We start from the raw sequence: 20,089 nt of genomic DNA on the forward strand, positions 1-20,089 counted from the left end.
GCGGTGGGCATGCCCGAACGAAGGTCGAGTTGTGCGACGAAGGCATTGGTGAACGGTGGGCCATGCATGGGTGAATGACGATGGGCAAAAGGATGAAACAACAAACAACTGACTTTGCCCAATGGTTGGGCAAGGCTGCACGACAGGTGTAGAAAGGTGAATTTGTAGAAGTGTAAAGGTGAAACTTGGGGTTTCCCTTAAATGTAAGCTTATATGTGAATTCTGAATATTAACATTATTGATACGGGCATACTCATAATTACAGGGAGTTACCCCTCCCATGATAATCTGTTGTGCACTTGAATGTTAATGATGTTAATATGATTAATGGTATGATGAAATTTTTCGCTGTGTTAATGAAATATATGCTTAGCTGTTGAAAAATAAACTAAGTATAGAAAGTAGGTGTAGTCCACGATCGTTAGTATTATTAAAAAGAAAAGGTTCGGTGGTGTCGCACCTCCTATAATGTGGTTGGAAGAGTACCGCCAGTGTAGGGGCGTGACAGGTGGTATCAGAGCTACAAGATCTACGACGAGGAGCTAATCCCACTACACTTGTGAAAGGTGGTTTCAAGAGGTTCGTGACTTTCAGGCTTTGGTGATTTAAGTTGAAGGAATTGAAGGGCGATTTAGATTTATAGTTTATGGTCTACACAAGATCGCAAAGAAAGCAGATAGCAGAGATGGCGGAGGAACCTTAGATTATGACAAGAGAATCTAGCCATAATGTGGGAGAATCTTTCTTAAACAGGGTATTGGAACGAATGGAGGAATTGGCTTCTGACATATCTTCGATAAAGGTCGAACATGAAGGCTGTGCAAAAGTGAAGGAAGAACTTGAAGACTTTAAGGGCTAATACGAGTATACGGAATGGGAATATACACAAATGAAAGAAGAAGTTAAGAAGATTGGTGAAGCAAGAGATCAAGGTTTGGCTGAAATCTTGAAATTACGGCAAGCTCTTGACAAAGCTCTAGATGAGATCGCGGTTTGAAGAAAGTCGTGAGACACAACTCAAGTGGAGGTATGACTCATGTCAAAGTCAAAGAGCCAGATTCTTATGATGGAACCAGGGGTGTGAAAACTCTTGGCAACTTTCTATGGGATATGGAACAGTACTTGGAGCACTTGGGATTATCCGATGAGAAAAACAAAGTGAAAGTAGCTGCTCAATTCTTGGCGAAGGATGCTAAGATGTGGTGGCAAAGGAGGATGGACCAAATTTCCAATGGAAATGCTGGGGACATAACTTCGTGGGATGAGATGAAGAAGGCTTTGCAAACCCACTTTAGTCCACAAGACGAAACATGGGATGCGAGGATGAAGATAAAAAATATAAAGAAAACAGAAAGTCTGCAAGCATACCAGTGAGAGTTTGCAAGTGCAGTTTTGGAACTTCCAGACATGGCGGAAAGGGACAAGGTGTTCAACTTTATCGTAGGTCCTTGGGTACGGAATGAAGTGAAGAGGCAAAAGATTAAGACACTTGAGAAGGCTTTTGCTGTTATGGATCATTTGGTAGAACACTATGATGAGGGTTCTGATGAAAAGAAGAAGAAGTATGACAAACCGAAAGAGAAGGCTATGAAAGAGGAGACTTCGAGATCGAACGACAAGTCGAAGACGAAGAAACCGTTGAAATGTTGAATATGTGAGGAACCACACATGGTGAAGAATTATCCTTTAAGACCAAAGGTGGCTGCCTTGACACAATCCAATGCGAAGAAAGAAGAAACTTCAGTAGGAGTTATGCAGATATTGGGAGCTGCAGTGGCTATGGAGGCTGTCTCTAGGAGAAACCTGGAAAGAGACAAATTGGAGTATGTTGAAATGAAGGTTGGTAGTGTTGATGTGCTTACTATGGTGGATAGTGGAGCAACTCACAACTTTATGAGTGAGGATAATGCGAGAAGAATTGAGCTGAAGTTTGTACCAGTGTAGGCACAAATGAAGGCACTGAATTATCCTCCAGACTCTGTGATTGGTGTAGTTGAAAAGGTGGATGTCACACTTAGTAAATTGACAGGGAAAGTCGATTTCACTTGTGATGCAGATAGATGACTATGAAATTGTACTGGGTATAGAATACATGAAGGAATTCAATGCGATGATTGTTCCCCATATGAGGAAATTGTACATTTACAATTGACGAGAGGATGTACCCATTGGTGTACCAACCGTGGGAGTAACTAAGCTTGAGTGTAAGCTGACAATGATGAGTATGGAGAATGGGAAGAAAAGTGAAGAGATCTATAAGTGGTTGTCTGTTGCAGAGGCAAAGCATTTGGAGTAGTCACAGGTTATCAAGGCATTATCAGACAACATCTTGGATCTATCTAAGAGGTTGGAAGCAGTGGAGGATGACGATGACGAAGAGTATGTGAGGCTGAATGTTCAGATGGGGGATCGGGAGGCATACTTGCAGAGAATGGAAGTGGAGGATGCTGATAGGTGGATTGAGTTGATAAGTGAGGGAGAGCCTTCAGGCTCTGCTCCCTCCTCATCACCTTAGACTATCATGGAGCATGAGGCTCATTGTTAGCTGTTCATGGCAGTGAGTCTCCAAACACTTTGAGCGGGCATCTAGGAGTGAGATGACATAGGTTGACGGATAGCATGCAGTCGACAGTCATGACGATGTGGGGCACGAGTTCTTGTGGAGGCGATGCATGCCTGGATTAGCTACCCAACTAATCGTCGACATGAGGGGTATGAGCACATGATTCCTTGTAGAATAGTGGCATATCTATGGCGTGAAGCAGGTTGAGTAGTGGACATCTAGACTACCCATATACATAGTTGTGTGGACGATATCTTGGTGACAGATGGTTGCTGGGATGGAAGATTATCAAGGGAAATAATGACTTCGAGTGGGGGAGGATGTAACGCCCCGGAGCTATGGACGAGTTTGGCGAGAGCCCACGATGGAGGAGTGCGGGCGAGCCAAGCGAGACGGACAACCATGTGGAGAAAACACGAGGCCGAATGTAAAATTGGCTAAGTGCTGGATGAGCGGTTGGTTTATAAGGTGAGGCGGTCCCCGGTGGGGGTGCCCAAACAACAGGCCGACGTGTAGAATGTTAGAAGGATGGGCCGAATGGATGGTCGGTTGCGCGAGCCAACGTGGTGACAGTCCATGGCGGTGAAGCATATAAATATGGCAATGTTGAGGGACTTTTCATCATCAAACTCAAGCAAATCAATAAGCGTACGAACTGCAGAGGTGAAGCGCGAAGTTGGAGAGTTCTGGAGTTAAAACAGAGGTGCAGGCGGACACGAGCCGGAGCACCCGAGCCGCAGGTCAAAGGTGTGTCTCAGAGGTGTGCAGAATAGGAGGGCGCCACTGAACGTGTGTAATATCCCTTCCCTTAATAATACATAATAAATAATAATATAATAATATAATAATAAATAATAAATAATAAAAATAATAAATAATACAATAAATAATAATAATATAAATAATAAATAATAAATCACTTAATAATAAATAATAAAAATAATAAATCATAAATAATAAATGAATTTAAAAATAAATAAAAATAATAAAAGTAAAAATAGTAATAACTATACTAAAACTCTAAATCAGAGTGGCACTTACCTGTGGTAGAAGTAGGCTTACCGCAACAAGGTTTTGGGGACGACTCTCCACCCAACCGTAGGCTCAATTGTGCAACATCTTGCTACAACTGGCCACCCCCGAGCCCTCAATCAACGTTCTACTGCCAGTGACTCCTAGGTCTTAGTATACCATTCTCCTAAGAGAATGAAAGACAGAATCTCGGAAAGATGGAATGCAGGAATGCCTCTCATCTTCCTCACCATCTATTAAATAGAACAACATTGGAAGGGGAACCACATGCACACACTCCATGTGTCTACATGCAACTTTCTTTTGATTTTTTAGCTTTCTTGTTTTATTTCCTTCTTTTTGATAGTTTTCTTGTTTTATTTCTATTTATTCTGATTTAGAGTTTTAGTATAGTTATTACTATTTTTACTTTTATTATTTTCATTTATTTCTCAAAGATTATATAAAAAAAAAAAAAAAAAAAAAAAAAAAAAAAAAAAAAACAACTTTGATTATCTCTCTTTTAGAACGACAATGAAGAAATCTGGAAGGACACCAGTCACGTGTTAATTATGAAACCGAATGTTTCATCGTTCTCTGAACTTAGATTTTCTTTGTATTAGCACTACTATATTTTCTGGTTGCTGTAAAAAGTAAATTGGCAACAACTAATTCGGGTCCTACAATAAGCTATGAACACATACAAGAGCATATAGTAAAAATAATTAAGTACTGCACGTAAAAACATGAGCTAGACCATAACAATTTTGCTTCATTAGAAGATGGTAATTTCAATGATTAATTATGTGTTCCCAAATTTAACTTATCTAGTTTTTGACAACAATTATTACGGTTTTGATTGTCAATGCAACTTCACTTAGAAAATCCCAACTTCAACTTGTCGAAATTTTTTGGAGCAATTAATTCGGGTTCGACAGTCAATTAAGAATAAACTCACCACATAAGATACAATAAGTCAAATTCACCACATGTAATTCAATACTGCATTAATTAGAATTGAGTAGCAGTTAGAGATAAATTACATTTTGTGTGAATGGAGTAGGTTTTTAAGAAATAAAATTTTGTTGTATTTATTGGAAATTATATAATAAATTGATTGATTGTGAAGTTAGTATAATAGTTGTGGAAACTAATATGATTTTCAATTTTATATATTACATAATATATAATTGCATAGTATGTATGTAAATACTATTAATTGTTATTTAAAATTTATCAAAAAAATAAAATAAAAATGTGTTCATATATTTAATATGTGTTTAAAATTTAAGTGAGTTAATTTATGATATAACTGGAAAATATTTGTAATAATACAATAATGTATATTGAAATTTTGTCATAATAAAAGTTATGATATATATTAATATTATATATGATTTTTAAAATATTTGGTTGTGATAAAGGATATTTTGACATATATGATTTACAAAAAAAAATAATAAATATATAAAGATGAAGGGTTACGTAATATAGTTTAATATATATTAATTGGGTTACATGAGGTTCTTGATTCAAGGTTAATTGCATATAATGGTTAAAGTAGTCTAAAGAGAAATGGAAAGGAGAAACTTACAATTTTTTTAAGGATGATGAGGCTCATGTGAAATTTAATGATGTACTTAGATGATTATACATTGGTGTAAATGGTAAACTTCCTAGTTGAAAGAAGTGGAAATGATTAGTGAAAAAGGAATTGGTATCTTGATGAAAACATAACACTAATAACATTGATGGGATAACATAGACCCTAGATGGATGTTGAATAATCTTAGTTCATAGTTGAATGTTTGTAAAGTAAATGAATTCATTTTTCTAATGAATCATGATAAGAATGCTTATAGAGTATTATTCTATATTTGATAAGTATTGAGATGTTTCTCATATTGATGATGTTTCATAATATGATGGTATGAGGGTGATCATGCCCACGTGGTTCATATTTATATACTGGTTAAAATAGTGATGATGTATACTTATGATGAGGCATTATGATGTTATGTAAAGGTAAATTGACTTATTCATTTACTACGTGATGATAGGTATTTAATGTTGAAAACTCATGATGGATATGATATGCATAACGTGGCATAGGAATTATGATGCAATAATATGAGGTTTATTGACATGTGGTTCATTTATTATGTGAAGTCATGATATATTTTTATTGCAAATATGTTGATGTTATAACTTATGATAGTATTTCATGAGGTGAAGCAGGTGATATTTCCGTAAAAATTTATGACATGCATGAGCATGTAGTTCGTTATTATCCATAATGTTACGATTAATAATGATGAATGTTACATGATGACATGCAAGACTTGGCATGTGGATTATTTTCTATGATACTATGATGGTATAGCTAATGCATTGGTTGCATGTTGAGGTGTAATGATTCATAGGACTCCACAAATGGGCCGAGAGGGCCGGTTTATTTGATGATCTTGTGCGAGCCCATACACACGAGGGAGAATAAGTAACACCATATGGGCTGGGGACAAACTCAATCAACACTACATATGCCAGTGGTTCATTTGTCTTGTGTATAGCTCTTGATGGATAGCTCTTGAAGAGCTATGGGACCATCTTGAGGAGGCCAAGTGCATGATGTTCTAGGCTTGGTGCCTGTTATTGGATTGGGATGTCGAAGTCTGGAAGGGATGTAAAGGACTTCGATGCCTGGAGCTGTGCGCCTTAGTAGTTGTGGAGGGAGTGGGCCAGCCTTGCCAGATGCCCGGGGTCATTGAGTACCGGACCGGATGCCTGCCTTGGGGCAGATGAGGTCTGAGTCAGGCGCAAGCCTTGGGGCCAGCCTTGGACTAGGATACAGACCGGGTCAGGCTTAGCCTGGTGCCGAAAGTGGGAAAAAGGACAGAGATTCCTTGAGATTTCCCGGGGTGTTGGGGACTTTCGATGCCTGTTGGTTATACTAGTTCAGCAGAGGGTGTTGGAAATAGGAAGTAAATAAAATAATAATAATAAATAACAAAAACAATACATAATACATAATTCAACATAACTTCGGGACGAAGTTCCTTAAAGGGGGAGAGTATGTAATATCCCTTCCCTTAATAATACATAATAAATAATAATATAATATTATAATAATAAATAATAAATAATAAATAATAAAAATAATAAATAATACAAATAAATAATAATAATATAAATAATAAATAATAAATCACTTAATAATAAATAATAAAAATAATAAATCATAAATAATAAATGAATTTAAAAATAAATAAAAATAATAAAAGTAAAAATAGTAATAACTATACTAAAACTCTAAATCAGAATAAATAGAAATAAAACAAGAAAACTATCAAAAAGAAGGAAATAAAACAAGAAAGCTAAAAAATCAAAAGAAAGTTGCATGTAGACACATGAAGTGTGTGCATGTGGTTCCCCTTCCAATGTTGTTCTATTTAATAGATGGTGAGGAAGATGAGAGGCATTCCTGCATTCCATCTTTCCGAGATTCTGTCTTTCATTCTCTTGGGAGAATGGTATACTAAGACCTAGGAGTCACTGGCAGTAGAACGTTGATTGAGGGCTCGGGGGTGGGCAGTTGTAGCAAGACGTTGCACAATTGAGCCTACGGTTGGGTGGAGAGTTGTCCCCAAAACCTTGTTGCGGTAAGCCTACTTCTACCACAGGTAAGTGCCACTCTGATTTAAATTTAATGCTAATTATGACAGTTAATTAGATATTTATTTTTGGTCTGTTACAACGTGTCGACCGAAGATTGTTCAGATCGCGAGTTGGACGACACGTCTAGGCGCACACAACATAGTTAGGCGGGCGGTCGAACAAATGGTTGGACGGTTGAACAGTCGGCGGGTGCGAGCGCACGACGGTAGGGCGAGTCGAGCGAGGGCGAGCTCAGGTGCAGGCACACGACGCTTGGTGAAACGACGGGTGGACTGAACGGTGAACCATCGAGGGCGTTGGGCATGCGAAGGCGTCTCAACGGGCGAGTCGTGCGGGTGCGCCTGGCACGTCGACATGGTAAATGCATGAACGCAACAGAAGGGTGAGTTGGGTGAACACACCCAGGTGCGGTGAAATGAAACGAGTTGAAACATGCGATTGGTGGTCGAGTGAGATGAGACAAGCTTGGGCACAGGTAAACGGTGAAGTGTTTAGGCAGTTGCGGTGGGCGCGCCTGAACGAAGGTCGAGTTGTGCAACGAAGGTGTTGGTGAATGGTGGGTCGTGCACGGGTGAACAATGACAAGCAGCATGACGAAACGACGAACGGGTGATTTTGCCCGGTGGTTGGGCAAGGCTACACGACAGGTGGAGGAAGGTGAAACTTGGGGTTTCCCTTGAATGTAAGCTTATATGTGAATTCTGAATATTAACATTATTGATACGGGAAGGCTCATAATTACAAAGGGTTGCCCTTCCCATGATAATCTGTTGTGCACTTGAATGTTAATGATGTTAATATGATTAATGATATGATGAAAGTTTCCGTTGTGTTAATAAAAGATATGCTTAGCTGTTGAAAAAAAAACTAACTATAGAAGGTAGGCGTAGTCCATGATCGTTAGTATTGTTAAAAAGAAAAATTTCGATGGTGCCGCACCTCCTATAATGCGGTTGGAAGAGTATCGGCAGTGTAGGGGCATGACACCTATCATCTCGTTTTCTGCTCATGCAATCATCTGTTCATCTCAAAGCCTTCTTCATTCTCTGCCTCAATACCTCTTCTCCCTTATCACTACTCTCGACTGTGCCTCTCTATTCCCCTGCTCCTTAAGCTTGGACACGCAATATCAGTATTGTCAAAATAATATTAAATGCGGGACTGCACATATACATTATCCTTTCGGTGTAGGAAACCGTGGATGCAGCCACCCTAGCTTCCAGATCAACTGTTTGTAGAACTCTAGTTTTGTTATCACGATTCCTGGCTGGAATTACGCATTACTAACAATGCTTCTCCCTGCTTCTACTTTAGTTATTACTAGAGGTCAGAATTGTCAATTCTTGAATCATAGCATTCATAATCCAATACAGTCTTCAGATTTCGCACGCATGGTCTTCACATTTAACGCTACAAAGAACCTTACCCTATACATGTACAAATGTAACGAAAATGATCACTTACCTCTCCTAAAATGTAATGCTAGTAGTAGTGTCTATTACTCGTACGAGAATTCGATTTCGACGTGTTCTATGGAGCAAGTACTAGTTTATGCGGGACTAATACAACCAGTTTCAGTTCGACTCTGATATGAAAGCTGTAAGTCATGTGAGGCGAGTCATGGAACATGCGGTTACAACACTTCGGTTTCAACTGCAGCTCCTCCGTTTGTTTGCTATTGCAACGATGGACCCCGTACTGACAAATGCCCCCACCATGGTATGGTTTATCTTGAATTTCCGCAAAACCAATTAGAACCACTAGTTTAGTTAAAGTGTTATGAATTTAAGGTTATAGGGCTCATCTTCATTCCCGTCATTTTAAAGATTTCAACATTAATATCAATAGATGTACATCTAAACTGGAAGCAATCTTATTAGATGCAGATATCAATCCTTCTAGTTATGGTCCTCGAAACAAAGAAGATATGAATCCTTCCAGCAATGGTCCTCGAAACAAAGCCATTAAAATAACAGGTAAATTTATTATTTCTTCCTCTTCTGTTTCTCTGCTTTATCGCTACCGAGAATTGGTTTCTATTATTCTCTTGGGCATTTTCCGATAATCGCATTGATAGATCAATATCTTCATTCCACCACAGGTTGCTTCATTAGATTAGCTGCGCTTAATGTCCACTCTTAAAACTATGATTTCTTCAAATTGAAAATCACTCTTAAGTTGTATCTTGTTAATTTCCACTATTCTCATGGAGTCAAATTCATACCAATCTCTCCATTCTACTGCAGGTTGCATCTTTGGTGGAGTTGGGCTGATAGCAATAGTATCACTATTCTTAACATCTTATGCTAAGAAGAGAAGCCATCTACCTGATAGCTCTACTACAAAGGTTGAGAAATTCCTACAGGATAATCCTTATGAAGCGCCAATGCCAACCAGATATTCACTCTTAGACCTTAAGAAGATAGCGAACAATTTTGCAGAAAAGTTGGGAGAAGGAGGTTATGGGGTGGTGTACAAGGGAAAGCTTTGGAACGACGCTTTAATGGCTGTTAAGCTTCTTGATAGCCATAGGCACAGCCAAACCCAATTCATGAATGAAGTCACCACAATTGGACGGGTCCATCACATCAATTTGGTTCGACAGTTGGGATATTGCTTCGAAAGTTGTATAAGCGCACTGGTCTATGAATACATGGTCAATGGATCTCTAGATAAGTTCATTTTTGCGAGAAGAGAGAATGGGCAAATTTTAAGGTGGGAGTGATTGCATTCAGTTGCTTTGGGTGTGGCTCGTGGAATTGCATATTTACACCAAGATTGCAAAAAATGAATCATACACTTAGACATCAAACCTCAAAATATATTGTTGGATGTCGACTTCACCCCTAAAGTCGTTGATTTTGGTCTCGCAAAACTTTCTGGCAAGGGAGACGACCATATTTCAATCACGGTGCCGAGAGGGACGCCGGGATATGTTGCGCCAAAGGTGTGGTCGAGAGATATGGGCCCTGTTACTGGCAAATCAGATGTTTATAGTTTCGGAATGTTGTTGCTAGAGATTGTTGGGGGCAGAAAGAATATTGATGTCCATGTAAACCGGTCCAGTCAGTCATACTTCCCTGAGTGGGCCTTCAAGCTGATTGAGAGCGGCGAGCTGGGGATGAGATTGAGAGGTGGGGAAATAGACGCTGCAGATGAGGAGAAGGCGAGGAAACTCAGGGATGAGATTGAGAGGTGGGGAAATAGATGCTGCAGATGAGGAGAAGGTGAAGAAACTCGCAAAAGTTGGATTGTGTTGCATTCATACAACTCCAAAAATCGTCCTTGTATGACGAGGGTTGTCCAAATGTTAGAAGGAAATGGAGAAGACGTTCTCAATTCTCTATTACCTTTCAATTCCTTGGCTACGCCTGAAAATCCTCTTCTCTCTTCCAGGGTAAATTCTCTTTCAGTTGAATTTATATCCTAGCTTGCCATCAGAGTTTCGAGGAAACCATGGCGGGAGGATGCAAGATCAGGGTTTCTGCAGGTCCATACGCTGCCGCTGCCGCCTCCACGGTATTGTTCGACGCTGCAGGTCCATACGCTGTCGCCGTCGCCTCCACAGTCTTGTTCGACGCTGCAGGTCCATACGCTGCCGCCGCCGCCTCCACAGTTTTGGTCGAAGCTGGAAATTGCTGGAGCTTGACTGCGGGATCCACAACGCACGATGAAACCCTTAGGATCTGGACCGGATCCATTAACGGAAAGGAGCCACTGGTATCGAATCAAAACAATCAGGTATTTGAGGTTATTCCCCCTTTCTTGGCTCATTTCGGTTTCCTCAGGGCGACTCTGGACACCCCTCTTCATAGGCCGGGGTTTTATGTTTCAAATCTATCGACCCCCACTCAGTCTCAGGATGACCCGCCCTCCTTCGCGGGTGCTTTTCCCTGGAGAATGTGCCCTGTCTGCGTCATCGGGAAACAGAGCCGATTCCCTATTCCTCTGCCCCTTCTTGGCATTCTGAGGCTGCACGGTACAGATCCGCCCTACCTTGTCCACAAAGACAGCAGATCTGGGCCGGATCTAAACGCCTCTGTGACTCAAATAGCAATAGGTTCAGAAGGAAAAAAATCTAAGCTAGCCCACAAGGACCCAGAACAGGATCGAACCCAAATTTTCATCAGAACCCTGTCAGGAAAAACTATATGCAAGCAAATCTGGACAGGAATTTTGATAAAAAATATAAAGGATGAAATACAAGCAGATACAGGCATCCCATCAAACCTGCTAAGTTTGATACATGCAGGTAAAATCCTGCAGGATAATTTTACAGTACAGCACTATGGCATTGGTCAAGACTCAACTATCATTCTAAGCACAAGGCTGAGAGGAGGAAGCTCGGGCTCAGGCCCTAAAGGCATTGGTTCTTTTAAAGATGCTGTCAAAGGGAAGGGGGAAGTCAAAAACAAGTCATCATCACCTACAGATCTTCCTGGTCCCTACATTGTGGAGCAAAGATCCCAGAATCCTGTTCTGCAAATCGATATGCCTGAGGTAAAAAATTTTCATTCTGATCTTTCTTCATTGGCTGTCATATGCAGATTCAACGGTTTTTGGCCTAAATCAGATGCTTTAAGACAATGGATTTTCACCACATGGACCCCAAATTGTGACATCCACTTGTGCTCCAAAGGGTTCTTTATTGTAAAATTTGACTCGGTTAAGGAAAAAGATTTTGCCCTCCATGAGGGGCCATGGTTCTGGGGCAATGCTGGTCTCTTCATGACCCCCTGGTTCCCGGGTTTTGACCCCTCCACTATGGTGGTTTCTAAAATGCCGGTCTGGGTCAGACTCCACAACCTCCCATTACATTTCTGGTTTCCTAATGTTTTTGCAGCAATAGGGAATGCGATAGGTACATTCATCAAGCAAGATATGAAAAGAATAGACAGATGCATTCATACCTTTGCCAGGATCTATGTGGAGGCTGATCTTAGTAAAGGACTTCCTGACAATATAATACTAATCCATAACAACTCTCAGTGGAAACAACCTCTGGATTATGAAAACACGGCCTTCAGATGTCGAGGCTGTCATCAAACAGGACATCTACATAATAACTGTCCGCAAAACAAAAGAGAAAATAGAAGGAACAAAAAACAAGTTCACAAACCAAGAGGTTGGCAATGCACAGTGAATCCAGAAGAAGAAACAGAGGATGAGGGGGAGCCTAACTTCCCACCTGAACAACATGAAGATCCTATTGGGGAGAATACAGGGGCTGCCACCCCCATGGCAAACAATCAGGAACATTTGTCCTCAGACTCCGGAAAATTTACTACACCAGCAAACAAGAACACAAAGATTCACCAAAATCAGGCAGAGATGACAAGCGTGGATCCAAGCATGGGAGGCATCAAACGGCATCACCACTCAGATACTTCAGACTCAGACAAAGAAACAGGTCCACAGAATGTAGAATCACAGTTAGTCATTGCTTCAATCGAACCCACTCAAGGAGAGTGGCGCAAGGTTGAAAAGAAGAAGGGGAGAAAAACTTGAAGTGCTGGTATTCAGTTTTTTTGCCCCTTCTCTCTCCCTCCTCTATTTCTCTTTTCTTATTCTTTGTGCACGTTAGTCCTCTAACGTTGCGTTGGGTGCGAAAGCACTCGAGCCCTTGTGGCAGCTTATGGAAATGCTTAATGCATCTGCAATTGTAACTTTTCATTTTTTAATAAAAGGTTACAGCTTTTTCCAATGGAAAAATATCCTAGCTTGCCATCTTGAAATGTCTTATGCAAAGTCTTCGCATTGTTGCGAATCGAACGCGAGACTCCGTGCCATACTTTGTGAGAATGATTCGATGACAACTACGGAGGAATCTAAAGAACATGGTTAAATCCAATGACAGGGCCCGAGCCATTATTTGCATTCCAGAACATGCAACGAGTATGCTCACTTGGCTGAAAGCCTCTAGGGCGAGCTATTTCAATATTGCAATCTCATATAGATCAACTATGCCTGAAATAATTGTAAAGTAGTGGATGAATTAAAGATATAACTATGCCTGAAATAATTGTAAAGTAGTGTTATGAAAATCAATTCAATTACACTTAAAAGTAAACTTATTTCAAATATGCATGTTTATGAATTTGAATTATAAATTTTAAAATATTATAAAAATAAATAAATAAAAATTAAACAACTCACTTCAATTATATCATCAAATTTCCAAAAAAAGCGATTCACTTCATTTACATGCATGAAATCATATCCAAGAAATTTTCAAAATATCTCTGATTATTAAGATCTCTGATTAATAAGATAACATTATGTACAATGGTTTGGTATCGAATAATCCTCTTTATAGTTTTTATTAGTCCCTGCCATCTGGCATTCGGCAGGGACTATAGTAATCGAACAGGGTGGAGTTAGCATTAGTTCTTGTTAGCTGCGCGGTGTTATTCGCCGTTTATCATAAGGTTTCCAAATTCCCTCTGCGACGATGTGCCGAGATAACCTAAGTTCCATTTCCACCTGACGCTTCGCCATCTTATTTGGCCTCTTCCCGAGGCGGAAGAGGCTTGATCATAGCTTAAATTGCCTTTATGCCCAGTGCATTCTCCCTAACCGTCAACGGTCTGGTTTTAATGTTAACATTAATTCCATTAATTCGTATTATCTGCAGGGGTATGCTAAGGTTTCGTAAGGTTTGGTGTTAAGCTGCAGGTGTCCGTGGATGCGGGCAGGTGTCATGAACCTGCTCTGCCTCTGTACCGGCTCGTTATGCTCTGCACCGACTCGTTACGCTCAGCAGAGTCCAGTAGTAAGGTAGGCGGGAGGGGGGCTCTCAAACAAGCAGGGTTTAACTGCTCCGCAACTAATCAGGAGGGCAGTTCAGGGAGGACGAAGGCAAGAGCTCGATATTCGGCCTCAGCACTGGAACGAGAAAGAGTCGGCTGTTTGCTGAGAGCACCAAGAGATAAGATTGGGGCCAAGGAATATGCAGCCACCAGAAGTGGAGCGGCGATCATCAGGGCACAATGTTCCGACCCAGGCTTTGTGGAGCAGGCGCCGAAAACGTCGGTTGCGGGGCTTCGAACCTGCGACCTGTTGTATCGAATCCATGACAAACTGTAAGTTCTCCTTATCTAGATAGCAGATTCTAGAAATATCTTCTTGATTACAGATTTTAAAAATATCTGATACATGATAATAATTATCTTTATCTCGATTACAAATTTCAGAAATTTCTAACCCATTGACAACCGTGCCAAAGAGCAAAAGGGTCTCTCTGGAGGAGTTCCCAGAGAGCTTCTTCTAGCTGTAGGAGGACAGGAAATTCTCCTGCGACAACAATTGACCCTACTTTGCTACCGAAAGGGGCTAAATGGCAACAAAGGAGATAAAAGGGAGATAAATGGCTCACCGAATTGCACACACGCAACAAAAACAGATTGTGTTTCCTTTGATGGTTTCTTCTTCAACTAGCAGCTCTCGTCTCCAACGCCGAGACAAGATCCCTCCACTTTGGAAGTATCTATACACATGCAGTCTCCTCCGGTTTCTGCATGCCTTCGAAAATTCTTTCATGATCCAATCGTCATGGAAGCAGTTACTCTTTCCTACATTGTTTCATTTCTGAGCCAGCGAACCAGTCACCTATAGCTGCTATTGTTACATTTCTGAGCATTCTTGCAGTTAAGCCAAGTATTACCCAACTCAATAATATAGTATGGCTCTCTTCCTGTTTAATGATTTGCAGGTTGCCGTGGAGAAAATATGTATCGCTTAATAATTTGCAGGGTGCAGTGGAGAATGCACCACCGCTAGTCGTAGCACGGTACCAGAAGCCCTGACACAGAGGCATGGAACAACTCCTTGTTCTGAAACCGAACCCTAATGATTTGCCAAGAGGGAAATAGGCTGTCCAGAATTGCCAAAGCCGGGTCGCCTCAAAATGTCAAACTTTCCGGCAAAAGAAGGGGTTGCCGGAACCATTTGTGCGCCACCGCAGTCGCTGAACTGGGCATAGCCATTGCTCGTTTTCTTTTTCACTTTTTTTCTTCAAAGCTTGTGGTACAAGCTGTTCGAACAGCGAACAGAGTGAAGCACAGTACCAGAAGCCGTGACACAGAGGCAGAATTTACGAATATAACACAAATCTCACTAACATCAACTTCAGTCACTGTTCTGCTAGTTGCTGGCTTTTGAACCAGAGACCAGACTGACACAGTGTTTGCTAAAAGTGCTTACAGCCGTCACAGAACTTACGAAGACAACGCAAATGTCACTTGCTCGGCGCATACTGAGCCTCCATGGGCGTGGCTGGTGCAGCAGACGACACCTTCGTTGCGGGTACTGAGGCTTCAAGGCCACACGTCTTCTTTCTCATTTTCGAAGTTCAGGAAGTGGGAGGTCGTTCCCTGGAGTACAAGCTGAGCCTCAAGAGCAAGCAAGACAACATCTGTCAAAATGCATGTAAGCGAAGTTGTTATTATAAATAATTGAAACTTAATTTTATATTATATATTAAATTGGTTATAAAATTTTGTTTTCCCCTTTTTCATATATTTTCATTGTTGGAGCGTTATAATGCTACTCCTTGCGTCCTTTCTCATAACAGGTTTACGCGTGATTTCTTCCCTTCTAAAAGGCCTCTTCCTCCTTTACTAAATCGGGTGTGGTTTCATCAATTTTCTGCACAAAATCCCTGAGGTTCTCTTAATTTTTTCAAGGGTTGGCTTCTCGGGTGTGGTTTCATCAATTTTGTCCACAAAATCCCTGAGGTTCTCTTAATTTTTTCGAGGGTTGGCTTTTTATAGTGTTATATACTGTTAATATCAGGGAAGGGCCTTTAGATGCGAAGGCACCAGCTGCAGAAACAACAGAGGATTCAAGTTGCTGTTTCGAATCTGTGGAATTGCGAAAGATGGGGATGGATGCGGGCGATTCCCCCTCCAGAATCACAGTTGGAGTATGCGTAATGGAAAAGAAGGTGAACTGCGGCATGATTTAAATTCCTGGTTTGGACGTAACTTTGCGGTGCTTTGAAAATGCCCTTGCATTGCCTTTAAAGCTGTTTTACAAATTCACCTGTAGATTTTCTTTCTCAGTCCATTTGACTTTAATTTTAAATTTTACTGGAAAGAATTTTAAAATTTCAGTTCGGTACGAGAACCGATTTTTTTACTCTGAAGAATCTTTAAATTCTCAAGTCAGATTGAGAATCGAAAATATTCGTATTCGTGTCTTTTCTGGCAAAATTCTTTTAATTTTACTGGAAAGAATCTTTAAATTTTCATGTCCATTTGAGAATCGAAAATATTCGTGTTCACAAGGAGCAACGAAGAGCTTTAGGGCTAGACACAGTTGCAGTGACAAGGAACAGAAAGAAGTTTGGGTCTCTCTGATTTGGATCACAGTTACAGTGACTAGTAAAGAAATATTCGTGTTCACGTTTTTCCTGGTGTGAATCTTTAAATTTTAAGCCAGTATTTATGTTCGTTTCTTTTACCTGGCGTAATTTTCTGAGAGAGACTCTGATCTTAATGTCGGTGCATTGTGCAATTCAGTTAAAGATTTCATAGGAATGATCGAAACGCCAAATTCGAGCCTACTATTTGCATGCAGTAATGCCATGGTCCAGGTTTATTTTAACCGGCTCTCCGAGGCCCTCTTATAATAACAGAAAATACTTAGTGTGACCTTTTCATAGCCAAGGTCAAATAGATATTATAGTTGATGGAGATTTAAAAAGGGGAATCTATACTTTCGTAGTGGGATTTCTTGATTTTGATGAATTTAAATAATTACAAGAATCTCATGCTTCAATTTTTTGCAGCAATTCAGTCAATCCAATCCCGCTCTTATGCATTTGACAATTTATATCCATTGCTTCGACCAGAAAACATAAGTCAATATCAACCCGGTGCATTTTGGTTGAATGTACAGGTATATATTTCTAATGCCCACATCTAATGTTCCATTTCGCAGTTGTGGACTTTTAGTGATTCTTTTTCTACAAAGTACCAAGATTCTTTTGTGGGTGTAGTTTTGAATGATTTCTCTTATGCTCTGTTTTGTTTCTTTTCATCATCTTTGATACTTAAATTTTTCTTGATATGTGGCAGTACTCCATGTTTTATGAAAAACATAACTTAAGCATGTCATCATCTATGATATCTCTATCAAAATCAATGACTTTGAACTACATTTCTTCCACTGAGGTTGGGTTTTTGCAAGCCATTGCACCACAATTTAGAAAAACCAAGACAAAGCTAATATTGATGCTTCTGGGCAAAGAAGATGTGGACCCATCAACAAATGCAACATATGGTTCCCTCGTAAAAAATTTAACATTTGTGAAGACATTTGCTGCTGGAATCATGGTTCCAAAGGACTACATTTGGCCTGTCGGTACAAACTTATATTTACAAGCACCTACAAGTATTGTACAAGATGCACACTCTGTAGGGCTGGAAATATTTGCTGCTAATTTTGCCAATGATGAATATTGCATGAGCTACAATTATAGCTACGATCCAATAAGGGAATATCTTCAGTTCGTGGACAACAAGAATTTCACAGTTGATGGCATCCTAACCGATTTCTCTGTAACAGTGTCAGAGGCTATAGGTATGGCTTTCTTGCTACTTAACCTCCATCAATTTGTACAATCCCCTACCCATGTAGGGCTATAATTCTTCTTATGTCTTTCAAGGCCAGAATGTTTTTATAATAATAAGTATGTATCTCTTTCTGAATATATTTCTTTGTTGATCAAGATTCTTAAAACTATAAACTAACTGGATTTCTGTGGATTAATGACAATACAGCTTGCTATGAGGAAAACATAAGTCAATATCAACCCGGTGCATTTTGGTTGAATGTACAGGTATATATTTCTAATGCCCACATCTAATGTTCCATTTCGCAGTTGTGGACTTTTAGTGATTCTTTTTCTAGAAAGTACCAAGATTCTTTTGTGGGTGTAGTTTTGAATGATTTCTCTTATGCTCTGTTTTGTTTCTTTTCATCATCTTTGATACTTAAATTTTTCTTGATATGTGGCAGTACTCCATGTTTTATGAAAAACATAACTTAAGCATGTCATCATCTGTGATATCTCTATCAAAATCAATGACTTTGAACTACATTTCTTCCACTGAGGTTGGGTTTTTGCAAGCCATTGCACCACAATTTAGAAAAACCAAGACAAAGCTAATACTGATGCTTCTGGGCAAAGAAGATGTGGACCCATCAACGAATGCAACATATGGTTCCCTCGTAAAAAATTTAACATTTGTGAAGACATTTGCTGCTGGAATCATGGTTCCAAAGGACTACATTTGGCCTGTCGGTACAAACTTATATTTACAAGCACCTACAAGTATTGTACAAGATGCACACTCTGCAGGGCTGGAAATATTTGCTGCTAATTTTGCCAATGATGAATATGGCATGAGCTACAATTATAGCTATGATCCAATAAGGGAATATCTTCAGTTCGTGGACAACAAGAATTTCACAATTGATGGCATCCTAACCGCTTTCTCTGTAACAGCGTCAGAGGCTATAGGTATGGCTTTCTTGCTACTTAACCTCCATCAATTTGTACAATCCCCTACCCATGTAGGGCTATAATTCTTCTTATGTCTGTCAAGGCCAAAATGTTTTTATAATAATAAGTATGTATCTCTTTCTGAATATATTTCTTTGTTGATCAAGATTCTTAAAACTATAACCTAACTGGATTTCTGTGGATTAATGACAATACAGCTTGCTATGCTCAGAGCAATGTCAGTACATCCTCCAAAGCAGGTGCACAGTTCACTTCATATCCTGCTTGCCTTTTAGTCATTTTTTAACTGCGTCGTTTAGCTCTCTGATATAGTTGCTGCTGGAAATATTGAAATTCTGGAGTACTGTACATGGACTGCTAACATTAATTGTGCTTCAACTGGTGGTTCCAGGAAAACCATTAATAATTTCTCACAATGGAGCTAGCGGTGACTACCCAGGTTGTACGGATATTGCCTATCAGGCTGCAATAAGAGATGGAGCTAACTACATTGATTGCTCTGTTCAAATAACAAAAGATGGTGTTCCTATCTGTAGGGAATCACCAGACCTTATGATAGGAACAAATATCGTATCAAATTCAGTGTTTTATCCATCTCGCTTAACAACCGTACCAGGCATCAACAAAATGGTGCTAGATACCCCAAATAACCAGCCAGGCATCTTCACGTTTGATCTCACATGGAATGAAATTCAAAGCTTGACACGTAATGTATGCATTTTTATAATAATAGATTGTTGCTGATATCTAGACTCATATATTTGCATAAAATACGGAGTAGTGATCTGTTATCCAGTGATCATAGAATACGCTAGCATGCCACAGGAAGATTTACCGTTTTGGGATCCTTCGACATTGATTTACCCTGCCCTTCTCAGAAACAGCTTTAGGAGCTTGCCTTCGTCTTTGTGTGCCATTGCCATGTATAGCTTCGATCTCAGCACCTTTGTGTTCATTACAAAGGAAGGGTGGTCTATAGACTGAGTGTTTGATTGATCTCCTTATTATTTCTCAAACCTCTATTTGCATAAAGAAATGAAAGCATTTTGGGTTTAACTGTAAAGGTAGCAGCCCTGAAGATGGCCCGGCCGTTATTTTAGACTTCTAGGGTTTCTGATTGATTCTTCTATAACAGAAATAAACAGTTAGAATGTTTGATTATCGTTTCATTATTTCGCATAAATGATTGATGGTTCCTTCACGTTTCGACTGGAGAGAAAATTTTGGGTATAAGGGTCTCTGTGTCCACTTGTTAAAGGTCAAGGCATTAGCTATTATTTTGGGCTTGGAAAGTTTAGGTTTCTGAATGA

The 20,089-nt window shown here is 39.8% G+C and overlaps 3 protein-coding genes across 3 annotated transcripts; all 3 read left to right on the forward strand.

Annotated features, from left to right (window-relative positions):
• Nucleotides 1-7,827: 7,827 nt before the first annotated feature.
• LOC149175714 (rust resistance kinase Lr10-like) lies at nt 7,828-10,469 on the forward strand. Its single transcript, XM_089421214.1, has 4 exons — nt 7,828-7,906; nt 9,136-9,225; nt 9,496-9,890; nt 10,137-10,469. The coding sequence occupies exons 1-4, from the start codon at nt 7,828-7,830 to the stop codon at nt 10,467-10,469; spliced, it is 897 nt and encodes a 298-aa protein (XP_089277340.1).
• Nucleotides 10,470-15,513: 5,044 nt separating this feature from the next.
• Nucleotides 15,514-17,545, forward strand: LOC149175715 (uncharacterized). The gene is made up of 7 exons (XM_089421215.1): nt 15,514-15,553; nt 15,604-15,676; nt 15,822-15,876; nt 16,043-16,193; nt 17,040-17,149; nt 17,329-17,424; nt 17,504-17,545. Exons 1-7 carry the CDS (start codon nt 15,514-15,516, stop codon nt 17,543-17,545), a joined length of 567 nt encoding a protein of 188 aa, XP_089277341.1.
• LOC149175716 (glycerophosphodiester phosphodiesterase GDPDL4-like) lies at nt 17,536-19,842 on the forward strand. Its single transcript, XM_089422943.1, has 5 exons — nt 17,536-17,833; nt 18,034-18,092; nt 18,272-18,776; nt 18,977-19,018; nt 19,171-19,842. The coding sequence occupies exons 1-5, from the start codon at nt 17,584-17,586 to the stop codon at nt 19,521-19,523; spliced, it is 1,209 nt and encodes a 402-aa protein (XP_089279069.1). The 5' UTR covers nt 17,536-17,583; the 3' UTR covers nt 19,524-19,842.
• Nucleotides 19,843-20,089: the final 247 nt, after the last annotated feature.

Source organism: Pinus tabuliformis, chromosome 4_1 (assembly GCF_031772625.1).
Source record: "Pinus tabuliformis cultivar Carrire ecotype Pingquan chromosome 4_1, CPIR1, whole genome shotgun sequence".
NCBI classification, from domain to species: domain Eukaryota; kingdom Viridiplantae; phylum Streptophyta; class Pinopsida; order Pinales; family Pinaceae; genus Pinus; species Pinus tabuliformis.

Bases quoted from the DNA above. Each gene is read 5' to 3' on its own strand.
- LOC149175714 (XM_089421214.1), top strand. From the start codon at position 7,828: ATGACAAGCAGCATGACGAAACGACGAACGGGTGATTTTGCCCGGTGG. The intron at 7,907-9,135 runs GTGAAACTTGGG...TATTAGATGCAG, and splicing joins TACACGACAGGTGGAGGAAG to ATATCAATCCTTCTAGTTAT. The intron at 9,226-9,495 runs GTAAATTTATTA...ATTCTACTGCAG, and splicing joins CAAAGCCATTAAAATAACAG to GTTGCATCTTTGGTGGAGTT.
- LOC149175715 (XM_089421215.1), top strand. From the start codon at position 15,514: ATGGGCGTGGCTGGTGCAGCAGACGACACCTTCGTTGCGG. The intron at 15,877-16,042 runs GTGTGGTTTCAT...TGTTAATATCAG, and splicing joins TTCCTCCTTTACTAAATCGG to GGAAGGGCCTTTAGATGCGA. The intron at 17,150-17,328 runs GTATATATTTCT...GATATGTGGCAG, and splicing joins CATTTTGGTTGAATGTACAG to TACTCCATGTTTTATGAAAA.
- LOC149175716 (XM_089422943.1), top strand. From the start codon at position 17,584: ATGGTTCCAAAGGACTACATTTGGCCTGTCGGTACAAACTTATATTTA. The intron at 17,834-18,033 runs GTATGGCTTTCT...ATGACAATACAG, and splicing joins AACAGTGTCAGAGGCTATAG to CTTGCTATGAGGAAAACATA. The intron at 18,093-18,271 runs GTATATATTTCT...GATATGTGGCAG, and splicing joins CATTTTGGTTGAATGTACAG to TACTCCATGTTTTATGAAAA.